Source organism: Tilletiaria anomala (assembly GCF_000711695.1).
Source record: "Tilletiaria anomala UBC 951 chromosome Unknown K437scaffold_9, whole genome shotgun sequence".
Lineage (NCBI taxonomy): Eukaryota > Fungi > Basidiomycota > Exobasidiomycetes > Georgefischeriales > Tilletiariaceae > Tilletiaria > Tilletiaria anomala.
In genome coordinates this window covers 6,174-17,530 of record NW_013547013.1, presented here as the reverse complement: position 1 = coordinate 17,530, position 11,357 = coordinate 6,174, and the positions used below count along the sequence as shown (strand labels likewise).

Genomic DNA, 11,357 nt, shown 5'->3' with positions numbered 1-11,357 from the left:
GCAGTTGGCAAGGGAGCAAAGAAGCACTCTTCGTACCTCTTTTCTACAATTCAGCTGGACTGGGCCCAGACTGGGCATCTGCAGCTGCCCTGGTAACGGACAGGCTGGCACTGGACTTGGCAGGCGTCGCCGCGCCAGACCCGCCGGCTGGAGCAGAGTCATTAAAGTGTGCAGTGCGGCACGCAATCAGCCAGCACACACGTGGCATCGCGAGAGCCGAACTTAGAATGTCACGGCCCTCTCCCCCAAGTCTCCAGCACCTCGCAGCATTCTAATCATTCTGAGTTCCTCAGAAGGATTGCTGCTTTGATGGTGGTGGGGGTTATGGAGACGCGCCAGCAGCATGTACGTAGAACGCTACATACGCACATTCTCGCAGCTGTATTTCACTCCTGTGCGAAATCTTTGTGCGAGGGTCGATGCAACAGGTGTGCAAAAAGACCAACCCAAAAGTGCTATAAAGCCAGGTACTCTCGGGCGACGACGATGTTAGTGTCCTTGAGGCGCGCTTACCAATGTCACCCCATCACCAGTAATGTTCTGCGATGTATTTGTTCTCATTTTCAGTATACACATCTCCATCCACATATTGCGCTGCACACACCCCTTTCATCACCGTCTGAAATCCGAAAGAGTAATTGCCGCAGCTGCGAGATGCTCGTAACATAAAGAGGACATGCCTCTGGCGACGGAGAAAACAACTAAGGGTCGAACGGCCGATGCATTGGAAAACTTATGGCGACCGTTATCTGCTCACCGCCCTTGACTACGGGGCGGGGTGGGCGTTTGCGGTGCATCTTCAGGCGGCAGGTGCGATCGGCCACTGCGGGCATCGGGCCGCTGACCAGTACACATAGTAGCATGCATGATTCCGCTTGCTGACCCACAGATGCGGTCCGACAATTGTCGGCCCAGCAGCCAGATGCACTCGTCCGGCGCCAGGTACACAGCGGCGCCACTTGCTCGGGCGCAACCAACTGGATATCAGCCAGGTGTTCATATCCGCTGGCCCTTACTCGAAGCCAGAGCCGCTGCCAAGGAGCAGCTTGGGCAGGGTCTGTAGGAGGACATGGCTCAGACGTTCGACTCGACCATTTGACTGGATGGTCAGCGGATATGCAGGCTTGATCCATTTCCAGCCACGGAATCGCCTCCAGCGCCTACCCTGACGAGGGCCCTGGCAGCCAGGGCTATACTCGCCTACATGCTACGACAGCACAACGATCATACGATCACGATGGGAGACCAACAATCGTGGTCGTCTTGCGCATCATTGGTTCTGACTATAAAAGGTTCTGAGAAAGCAGACATGCGTGTATTAGCATGCACTCATATGCCCTACCCAATGCCTGAAAACGTAACACAGGAACATTCAATAATACTCCTTGGTGGTACTGGACGAATGGGAATACAATCAAACATTCGGGTCAACAGTGGAATGGGTCTTGCGTTCTTTGTCTTCGAAGGCGAGACCGCCACTGCTTTTCAGCGCGGCTCTCTGTTGGGCCAGTTCGTTATAAATCCATAAGGTCCTCGGAATGGATCGCCGCATTCGGCAGCGCGCAGCGCAAACCGCACGCATTTGCATCCCAGCATCTAGAAGACCGGGTCATTTAAATCATCTACATAATTACTCCATGGTGAAGACACGATCATTTCACTTTTCCACACCGGCAGCGGCCTTTATGCGCCGCACCTGCCGTCCCTTGTCCTGCGCCGCGCACATGCTTGCGACGGTTGATGCGAGGAGGGAACGAGAGAGATAGCTCGATGCATGCGTCTCCTGCTGGGTCTACCGGCGGACGGAAGGGCAGCCGAACTATTTATCTCCTTGCGCAAAGCATCCTTGAAAAAGCATGTGATTCATGCATTCGAGCAAGAAAGTGTCTAAGCCCAGACGGGATCTTGGATCTCTGGGCCCTTACTGCAGGGGGGAAGGGAAAGAGTGAGATCGTGGGAAGGATGCTCGCTCAAAGTAATTCGGAACAGCAAGCAAGCGGCACGCACCCGACGCTGTGCACCTGGAAACCGATCTTGCGCAACGCAGCGGCATCGACGATGCTTCGGCCGTCGAACACGAACGCAGGCTTCTTCATGCTCTTGTACACCGTTGCCCAGTCCAGTGTCCTAAACTCGTCCCACTCGGTTGCGATGACAACCGCCTCGGCATCCTTGCAAGCTTCGATCGCAGACGCCGCGATCGTCACTTGCTGCTTAACTGTTTCCCGTCCAGTGTGCAGCGTTAGGATGAGGACGATGTCAGCGCAAGGAGTGGAATCCAATCGAGAGCAAGGGGTTTAAGACACACCTTTCTGCCCGTCGTCCACGACGCCAGGTTCGGTAAGGTCGAGCCAGATCTGCGCCTCGGGCACTTTGGGATCGTAGATCGACACGAGCGCATTCTCTGAGCGGAAGTCCTTGCAGAGCGAAATCGCAGCCGTCTCGCGCGTATCGCCAGTGTCTTTCTTGAACGCAAAGCCGAGCACGGCGATCTTCTTGTTCGTGATCGTGCTGAAGAGCGTTTGTACGACTTTTTGTGCAAAGCGCGCTTTCGAGTACTCATTCATAGTGATCACCTGCTTCCAGTACGCGGCCACCTGCGGCAGACCCAGGCTGTCCGAAAGCTGTACAATGCCAGCCGATGTGACGTCGGTCAGCACGATCACCAGCACGATGACTCGGTGGGAAGAGTACGATTCATCATCAAACGCACATAGACCAGATTCAGAATGTCCTTCTGGAAGCAGCTGCCGCCAAAGCCGACGGACGCCTTAAGGAACTTCGGGCCGATGCGCGCGTCGAGGCCGCATGCGTGCGCGACCTCGTCGACGTCTGCACCCGTCGCTTCGCAGATGGCCGCCATGGCGTTGATGGAGGAGATGCGCTGCGCCAGTAGTGCATTCGCTGCCTGCGTGCACATAACAGACGTGTGTGAATTGTAGTCCAGCTTCAAATCAAGCGGAAAAAGCAGAAGTGCGTCCAATACGTACCAGTTTGCTCAGCTCCGAGGACCACAGGCCAGTGGTGAAGATCTTCTCTGGTGGAACCCAGTTCTCGTACACAGCTGCGAGGGCGCGCGCGGCGGCCTTACCCTCTGGGGTGCTGAGGCTGCCGATCAAGACTCGGTCCGGTGCGCTCAGGTCCCTGATCGCTGTTCCCTCCGCGAGGAATTCTGGGTTGGACAGAATGTCGAAGCGCAGACCTGGACGCGAGTTAGCTTCGAGGATAACGCGCATCGACGACGCGGTGCGGCACGGCACGGTCGACTTTTCCACGATAATCTTGGGCGCATCGGATACGGAGGCGATGCGTCGCGTTGAAGCCTCTACGTAGCTTCGCGCGCGCCAAAAAGGGTGAATCAGCCCCAAGTTAAAAAAGACGACTTCCGAGGTTGCTCCTGGAATTATGGAAAACCGCGCTCACTGCAAGTCTGCGGCATAGCCTGCGCCGACACCGGATTTCTTGGTGGGGGTGTTGACGCTGACAAAGATGAGGTCCGCTTCACGGATGGCATCGTCAATGTCCGTGGAGAAGAAGAGGTTACGCCCCCTGCACTCCTTGACTACCTCGTCCAGCCCTGGTTCAAAGACGGGCAGCGTGTCCGAGTTCCACGCGGCGATGCGGACTGGGTTGACGTCGACGATGGTGACCTTGATGTGCGGGCAGCGCTGCGCGATGACTGAACATGTCGGCCCACCGACGTATCCGGCGCCAATGCAGCAGATGGCGCGCACTTTCGGTGCAGTTCTGTCTAACACCATCGTTGCTGCTGTTGCTGCCGTGTTCGAGGCAAGAGGGTGGATTGTCTTACGGTACGGGTGAGAGGAAGAAGGGAACCACGCGCAACGTTTAGAGGTCTATCGGCAGGTGCTGCTGGGGCACGAAGGAGTGAACGAGTGTGCACGTTGCAGGGCAATGACTGCTTGGAGATCTAGACTACGGCCCCTGAACACTCAAGTCAGTGGTCGACGAGGTGATCGATCGCATTGTTTCCCCCTTCGGGGTTTCCCTTGGCGGGTGCGTGCTCTGTTGCACGGGGCAGTGTCCTGCAGTGCCCTGTCTGTGCAGTTCCGCCTAGCCGGCGGATTTGGTTGATTTGGGTGCCGAGCGGGGGGCGTGCGGCGCGGCGTGTGGTGTGGCGAATGAGAATTAGTGTAAGTGTGGTCACGTGACTGCTGTTGAACTGACAGCGCGGGCCAGTCAATACTTCATGATTGTAGCGTTACAGACAGGGCACACGCATGGACACAGCTGCGAGGAAATAGATGGATCGCACTGCTTTATATAACTGGCTACATAACAATTAGCGCCTCGCTCTTCGTTGGGAGAGACGACGCCAGAGAGAAAGGGAACATACCGCCGGTCACTCTCTGCATTCTATCGACATATGTAGGTCGGGCCCCCTCCTCGCGCTTTCCCGCCACTATCAACCCTGCCCATGAGCTGATCGAAAGCAGCGGGTCATATCCAGCGCCAACGAAGCCAGATGGCCAAGACGCCGGGTGTGTATGCGCGTGTTCACTGCGACGTTCGGCCCCGCCCGAAAGCGCTGGAGACTTGGCTGGACAGACGATCAATCATTGACCGCAGGCTCGACATAACACGTGCCTTACACCCTGGAAGTCACTTGAGCACTGACCACGATCTGCTTGCTGTGGTGCACTTCACGCGGCCTGTTTCAGCTGAACGTGACGGGGCTCGTACGTATGTGCTTCTGACACATACACGGGCGCCGGCCCAACCGTTCACCCGCTCGCGTCTGGATCCGAGCGACCGTTGGGTTCCGCTGGCTGTTGGAGACGATGCATCATGCCTGTTAACGCGTGTGTGCCAGTTCATGTGACGCCTGTTTCTGGATCCATCTTGCCTTTCTCTGTGCGTACGGAACAAGTGTGGCTGCCTGATCAGGTAATCAAACATGATACATAACACAGCATCTACATGCTATGTATATGGAACTGTGCCGTGTGGCTCCAGCTTCCACTGTCCGCGGCCACGAGCTGGTCCCACGGTCGCCACGCGCTCCCGGCGGCCCCTTCCGTTAACAGGTGAAATGTTGAGACAGAGGGGAGCGCTGATTCACTGAGCACGGAGCCAGGCGAGTGCAGCTCAGATCCTCAGCCTATGTGAATAGTCCCAGATTCCCAGACACACAGAGGCGATGGCGACCACCCTCTTCTCGCGCCTACCTTGCATTTCTGGGGTTCTTTCTTTTTGTGCTGATGATTACGTGGTCCGGCGCGAACCCGCTGAAAGATGTTGTTCACTTGGAATGTTGCCAAGTAGGTGATAGCAGAGCGCTGAAAGGAGCGTCACCAGGGTGCCGAAGTCCGAATCCCGAGTTCCGAATCAGTGATTGGGTCAGCCACAATCGAGTCGGCATTTCATTAGCTAATGATGGTCGGCTTTCTTCGAAGCTTGGAGAACTCGAGCTTGTGACGTGGAGCACGCACTGGACCAAGCCCCAAGTCAGGTCAGAGTGTATATGTGTTGCCTCTTCAGCACCGTGCACTCCGCATGCGCAGCCTGCCTCTTCCCTTCAGTCGACTCATCATTCTTCCTGACCCCCAATCTGTCATTCAACACGTCCAAGGCTTCAGATCGAGCCGAGCGCTGCAGCCTCCATCGATTGTGCGCCGAACCGAGGGAAGTAAGGCGCTGTTCTTCGGCTTCCTTGTCGCTCCCAGCAGAACTCAAAGCCGCGTCCAAAATCATTTCACGTCAGCCCCTCTCAGTGGCTCTGTTCGGCAAACATGCCGTCCACAAGCGCGAGAAAGCGCAACAGAGCGGCGCTGACAGGCGAGGGCGGGTGGCGGCAGACAAACAAAGATTGCAGCAACAGCAGCAGCGAAGGGAACGTGCGGCTGCGCACGCTCTTGCTCGTTCTTCTCGCCACAACATGCAGCCTACTTGCACTGCAAGCCTACCGCTTCTACGCACGTGGAACGATGCCCTTCCAAATTGCTACGGCGTTGGACGGAGGCCGTGGGGGGCTGTCCAAGCTTACAGATTCGCTCACCGCGCTTCTGCAAAGCGACCGAGTGGAAGGTGATGCACTGCAGTACGACTCGTCGCAGTGGAAGGCGCGCGTCGCCAAGAAGGCAGCCACTGGGCACTCCGTCCCGCTCTCCAAGGACCAAAGCGCGGCGGAGAGGCTGAAGCGCGCTCGGGAGAAGCTGGTGGACCTTCGTACGGAACTGCGCGACGTCATCGGAGGGAATGAAGCGGAAGGCGGAAGCGGAGGCGACGGCCTACCCGTCGAGGATCTCAGCTCAGAGGACCTGCAGGCAATGTTCGACTTGCTGCAAGGGCGTGGAGCGTACTACAATATGCGAGACGGCAAGGATGAAAGCCACACGGACGATCCCAGCGCTGCTACTGCGGACGCACATGCGACGCGAGAAAAACGCTTCGGGCGACTGAGACAGGCCATGGGTGCCGCAACTGGTGGCGCTGACGACCTCTAATCGGGCCATGAAATACGTCAATACCGGCGCACACCTCACCGCTCCCCGCCGTCCAAGACCCAGGACGATGTAATGTAGCTATACGATGACCGACCCTTTGCAAATGCAATTTTAAGTACCTATATAATGTATCATAGTTTTCCCAATCTAGTTGCGCCATCCAATCGGATGTAGGATCCGTTCTGCAAAAAGACAATAGATCGCCAGCGATCGCACGATCAGCCGATGTCACAAGCTGGTCCATCCCCTTGGTCGCACGCCCACACACTCGACTCAGCAAGCACTCACCATCATTTCGTTTTCGATGATCGCCACTACGGCATGGGCGAATTCATCGGGTCTGAATGATGCCAGCGCGCATACCGCCAGGCATCGGTCAGCTCGGTTTCAAGACCGTCGCAATACCCACGCGAGCCGCGCACGATAGCAGAACAGGCATGGAAGACTCACCTTCCGAATCTGACGGGGAACTCTGCACTTTGCAGGATTTTGGCTTTGGCTGTTGAACGCAGGACGAAGATGGGTCAGAGGCATTGAAAAGGTTTTGCAGTGTAGTCAAACGCATACCCCTGTCTGGAAGTGTATCCGTCATGGCTGTTGAAAACTTTTGATGATAAGATACGGCTGCGTCAGGCTTCGAACCACACGGCCGGAGCATCGAAAGAAGCAAGTCAAACACACCAAAGCAGGTGCCAGAGTCATGACCCTGATCCCATACCACGCTAAGTCTCTTGCGAGCGGCAGGCCCATGGCGAGCACCCCACCTTTGGACGCTGAGTATGCCGCTTGGCCAGCTTGTCCTTCCAGTGCAGCGGCGGATGCTGTGTTGATGATGACGCCTCGATCTGACGTATGTTCATCCGCTTTCTGTATCGGCTTGCGCACGTCCCGGACAATACGCGCAGCTACAAGACGCGAGACGTTAAATGTCCCAATCAGCTGCGAAGGGCAATTGGAATGTGGTATGCGCTCAGCAATAGATACACTGGGACAGTTGCCAGGTAGCCTGCGGGGTGCTCACATTGATATCGATGACGGTCTTGTATGTATCGAGATCAAATGGCTCCCCATCCTGGTTGAGTATCTTGCCCGCTATTCCAACACCTCCGGCATTTAGTACACCACCAACTACGGGATTATTGTTCTTCCAGAATCTATCGCACTCGTCAATCGCATCCTGTACATCTTTCTCGCTACACACATCGACCTGCGCGGCGTGTGCACGGCCAGAGCCGAGCTCCCTTGCGAGCGCTTGCACGGCGGGCAGGTTGATGTCCAAGAGCGCGACGTACGCACCCTTGGAGTGCAACAAGCGGGCAGATGCAGCGCCTAGGCCTGATGCGGCGCCAGTGATGTAGAACAGTCGGTCTGGAAAGAAGAGCCGAGCGAAGCGAAGCGGCTCAGGTTAGTATGTGTCAACCGAGCGCCGCGCGAGGCATGGGAAGACGGACCCTTGATCTGCATCTTGCCAGGGGCTTTGTTAACGGAGCTGCTCGATCTAATTTAGCGAAGGATGTGGTTTGTCCACCATGCGATTTGAACCCAAGATATTGCGCCTCAATGCGGTCGCTTTGAGAGCCGATATTCACAGTCCAAGAGGAGACGTATCCGAGCCTGGTGTACCAGCTGCCCCAAGATTGCCGTCGAGATGAAAGCCGACAGCCGGTGCCGCGGGGCGTTCGAAGTGGGAGGATCTCGGCGACTTTCCGGCGACTTCCCTCCCTTGGCATACGAGGCTTATATAATCGACTCTCTTTGCTGCTACGTTGACATCATCACGTTCGTCGCTAACTCCCACCGTCCCGGGTCGTCTTAGGTAGCTGCGCTCCTCGGTGGGTCCAAGCCAACCCCTAAGTTGGTGAGGGTGGAGCGGATGGCTGGACGAAGAGCAATGAATACACCGCGCTGAGAGATGTGGCATGTGAGAAATCACGCCTGTGACTCTGTGCGATGTCGAGTGGTGATCAATTGCGTTGTGGCCGACGTTCTGTGGGTTGTGCTTCGTGCTGATCATCCCGTTGCCGTACCAGGTATGCACTCAGCCCCGCGCGCTCTCAGGTAACGGCGTGGCCATTATACAATAACCTTTCCCTCTTCAATGCCAAGGACCGGCTCATCTTCTCGACTTGCGAGGCTGACGGTGGGGACAACATATACACCATTTGAAGCAGCTTGCGAATGCGTCGATATATACATCTAGGTTCGACTCTGCTTGTCGTTCCGTCTTGCATCCATCTTCATCAGGCCGTTCGCTGCCTTTTAATTTACCCTTTTCAAACACGTTTTATTGACAGTGAAAACGCGCACGCATGTGTTTCTCCGTCGAGGTCCGCTCGTGCTCGCAGCACCATCGACGTCGTTCGCCGTATCGCTGGCTTCCAACAGCACCGTTCTCCTCGTTAGCTGCTTAAGGCTCAGCGTCATCAGCGCCAAGCAGTTGTCTCTTCAACATAAAATCATAAGCTACACTACGATGTCTTATGCAGCAGTAGCAAATGCTGCTGGCAGCGGTGTCAATGATAGCAAAGGGGATGCCATCGACGCCAAGACATGGCAATTGATCAAGGACGCCCAAGGCCTGTTCAGCGCCAAGTCAGCCTCGAAATTATGAAACGCCGCTGGGAAGTGGACGCTATTTTCGCGATCCGTACTCGTCGATGAAAGCAAGAGCATGTAGTTAAAGGAACTGGGAAGCTGATTACATCGTTAGCTCTCTAAGGGGCGGTGCAAAATAGACGAAGGAGTTCTGAGTGGAGCCCCGGAAGCCCGCGCCTGTTTTAAGCTCTTCGACCCCACTGTACGCTAGCCTACAGTCCCCAACGAGTTTTAATGCTTCACCGCAATTGCCTGCTCGAGAGCGTTGAGCGCGTCCCGGGACTAACAGGCACGCTCGAAGGTAGGCGAAATCAAACTTCAATGCTAATAGAAGCAAACAGGCGATGTGCTAGTAATACAGTGTCTGTTGTATAAAAAGGGTGTGCGACGAATGCCGTCTGTAATATGCATACACCAAAACCCAATCGTAGTGACTGCGGCTGGATGATTCGAGCGAAAATCGTGGAAGGAAATGGCACGAGTGGTGCGATGCAATTATCCGTCGCCCAAGACGGTCTGGCGCCTAGCGCCTAGCATACCTTGAATGATAAATGCAAGCCAAGATGAATGTACATCCGTGTACGATAAATGTTGTATGTCGATCGTAGCAATTGACCATCTTGCGTTAATCAGATTACCGATGCCTGACGCGTGGACATCATATTTTCTTGGTCCTGCGTGAATGAGAGCAAAAAGACGGTCAGATCTGTGTGGAGCCAAACGCGAGCGAGCCTTCCACCCACCTCGCTGATCATCAGATTGAATGCAGCGTTGACTTCGTCTCTGCTGCGCCGGCCACTTGCGCCGGCCGTCGTCGCCGCCACAGAGCCATTCTGGTCGGCCAATGAGCGCCGCTGCGCTTCGGCCAGGTCTGCTGCTTCGCGCTCAGTTGTCGGCGACGCGGCTGTGCCGTCTGGATTGTGCCTCCTTCGCCGACGTCTTCGGGGTAATGTGATAAATTTGGGCACTGGTGATGGTGCATAAGAAGAATGAGACTTTGAATCAGCACAAAAGGACAATGGTTGAGAGTCTCATTCACTGCAACATACTTGGCCTGGTCTCGAGATCCATCGCTACGTTGGTGGCGGCTTGCAAAGCCTCGATCCAATCCACGACGTGCCGGTCGTCCTTTGTCTGTAGCAAAAACTGCTCTCCTTCAGCTCGGACACGAACCACGTGTCGACGCTTGAGGTAATCCGCTGCAAGTCCTGATTCGGCGCCTTGCATCGTGTACGTCCGTAGCGGCTGATGCTTGAAGTGATTGGAATGACCGATGTGCAAACTCGACATGGCATCCCTGGCCGAGGCGAGCCCACCAGCTGGTGAGTCGTCCTCGTTAATGGGTTTTGGATGCACATGCACGCCGGACATATCGCCCCACTGCATACCTTTATGCACCGAAGAGAGATCCTGCCTGTAGACACGGAGCATGGTGCCATGGAGAACAAAGTAGAGTCGGCGCCAGCTGCGGTCTCTTGCCTGCACACCTGGCGAACTGAACTCCATCTTGCGCGGCAGATAGCCTTCGATGTGGACGTGGCAGCCATACTGCGGTAGTTTCTCCTTTCCTTCCTCCTCTCGTGGGTAGATGACCTGCGGACCTTCCGGCCGCCAATGCAGAATCGAGTATGGCGGAGGCTCCTGGCGAATTTCGAACATTGAGCAGCGACGCTGCAGCCCTGGCCTCTGGGCAATGATACCGCCTGGCGGGTTTTCGTTCGCAGGCGCAATGAGGGTTGTCTCGGGTATCTTGAGTTGAAAGTCTGCCTTCTTTACCATTTGCGGCTCCGCCACATCGATGTCCATTCGCCGGTCAGCAGCGGTGCTCAGGTCGATCAAGGAGCGGGACATCTGGTGGTACAAATTCAATCTCGATGTAGTGCTTGCTGGAGCTTCTGCAACGGACATCTCGCGGCGTTTGTCGGCACGCTTGTCTCCGCGAGACGCAAGTAGATTCCTTTGCTGTTGCAGCGTCATGGAAGTTGAAGAGTGGCTGATGAAGTCTGGACGAGAAGCAACCTCGCCAGACGTCGAGGGGCGACCCCGATTGATGGCAGCAGTAGAAGCAGCTAGCATGGTCACCTTCCCATTGGCAACCGACGGGCTCGGCGCTGTCACGGTGGGCTTGGTGATGCTGTCGAACGTCGAAGGTGGCATTGTGGACACGTCACTTGAGGACACACGCCAAATGGCGGGGGCGCCCGTACGCGATGCTGACCTTATCGTAGCCCAAGGAGGCGGGCGCGAGCGCGTGATGACGCTCGGCGAAGGGGGCGGGCCACCGTCCTCTGCCAA

General features: G+C 56.0%; 5 protein-coding genes across 5 annotated transcripts; 2 read left to right on the top strand and 3 right to left on the bottom strand.

The window, feature by feature from the left end:
• Nucleotides 1-20: 20 nt before the first annotated feature.
• On the top strand, nt 21-711 carry K437DRAFT_185538 (uncharacterized protein). The gene has a single exon (XM_013389880.1). It carries the CDS (start codon nt 310-312, stop codon nt 667-669), a length of 360 nt encoding a protein of 119 aa, XP_013245334.1. The 5' UTR covers nt 21-309; the 3' UTR covers nt 670-711.
• An 877-nt stretch (nt 712-1,588) lies between these two features.
• K437DRAFT_254078 (nucleotide sugar dehydrogenase) lies at nt 1,589-4,230 on the bottom strand. Its single transcript, XM_013389879.1, has 6 exons — nt 3,424-4,230; nt 2,991-3,333; nt 2,714-2,908; nt 2,309-2,624; nt 2,008-2,218; nt 1,589-1,924 (listed from the first exon to the last, which is right to left on the bottom strand). The coding sequence occupies exons 1-6, from the start codon at nt 3,759-3,761 to the stop codon at nt 1,888-1,890; spliced, it is 1,440 nt and encodes a 479-aa protein (XP_013245333.1). The 5' UTR covers nt 3,762-4,230; the 3' UTR covers nt 1,589-1,887.
• Nucleotides 4,231-5,442: 1,212 nt separating this feature from the next.
• K437DRAFT_254077 (uncharacterized protein) lies at nt 5,443-6,626 on the top strand. The gene has a single exon (XM_013389878.1). The coding sequence runs from the start codon at nt 5,754-5,756 to the stop codon at nt 6,465-6,467; it is 714 nt and encodes a 237-aa protein (XP_013245332.1). The 5' UTR covers nt 5,443-5,753; the 3' UTR covers nt 6,468-6,626.
• K437DRAFT_254076 (NAD(P)-binding protein) lies at nt 6,558-8,056 on the bottom strand. Its single transcript, XM_013389877.1, has 7 exons — nt 7,919-8,056; nt 7,489-7,835; nt 7,149-7,406; nt 7,035-7,071; nt 6,918-6,966; nt 6,756-6,807; nt 6,558-6,649 (listed from the first exon to the last, which is right to left on the bottom strand). Exons 1-7 carry the CDS (start codon nt 7,929-7,931, stop codon nt 6,599-6,601), a joined length of 807 nt encoding a protein of 268 aa, XP_013245331.1. The 5' UTR covers nt 7,932-8,056; the 3' UTR covers nt 6,558-6,598.
• Nucleotides 8,057-9,301: 1,245 nt separating this feature from the next.
• On the bottom strand, nt 9,302-10,721 carry K437DRAFT_288865 (PH domain-like protein; the record flags this gene model as incomplete). The annotated part of the gene is made up of 3 exons (XM_013389876.1): nt 9,302-10,029; nt 10,112-10,313; nt 10,461-10,721. 3 exons carry the CDS (start codon nt 10,719-10,721, stop codon nt 9,692-9,694), a joined length of 801 nt encoding a protein of 266 aa, XP_013245330.1. The 3' UTR covers nt 9,302-9,691.
• Nucleotides 10,722-11,357: the final 636 nt, after the last annotated feature.

What these genes read in the sequence shown, in the direction of transcription:
- K437DRAFT_254077 (XM_013389878.1), top strand. Translation starts at nt 5,754, where the DNA reads ATGCCGTCCACAAGCGCGAGAAAGCGCAACAGAGCGGCGCTGACAGGC.
- K437DRAFT_254078 (XM_013389879.1), bottom strand. Translation starts at nt 3,761, where the DNA reads ATGGTGTTAGACAGAACTGCACCGAAAGTGCGCGCCATCTGCTGCATT. An exon ending in CCTCGGAGCTGAGCAAACTG is followed by an intron (nt 2,909 to 2,990) that starts GTACGTATTGGA and finishes ATGTGCACGCAG; the next exon opens with GCAGCGAATGCACTACTGGC. An exon ending in TTCCAGGTGCACAGCGTCGG is followed by an intron (nt 1,925 to 2,007) that starts GTGCGTGCCGCT and finishes TCCCCCCTGCAG; the next exon opens with TAAGGGCCCAGAGATCCAAG.
- K437DRAFT_254076 (XM_013389877.1), bottom strand. An exon ending in AGACCGTCATCGATATCAAT is followed by an intron (nt 7,407 to 7,488) that starts GTGAGCACCCCG and finishes TGCCCTTCGCAG; the next exon opens with CTGATTGGGACATTTAACGT. An exon ending in TGACTCTGGCACCTGCTTTG is followed by an intron (nt 7,072 to 7,148) that starts GTGTGTTTGACT and finishes TATCATCAAAAG; the next exon opens with TTTTCAACAGCCATGACGGA.
- K437DRAFT_185538 (XM_013389880.1), top strand. Translation starts at nt 310, where the DNA reads ATGGTGGTGGGGGTTATGGAGACGCGCCAGCAGCATGTACGTAGAACG.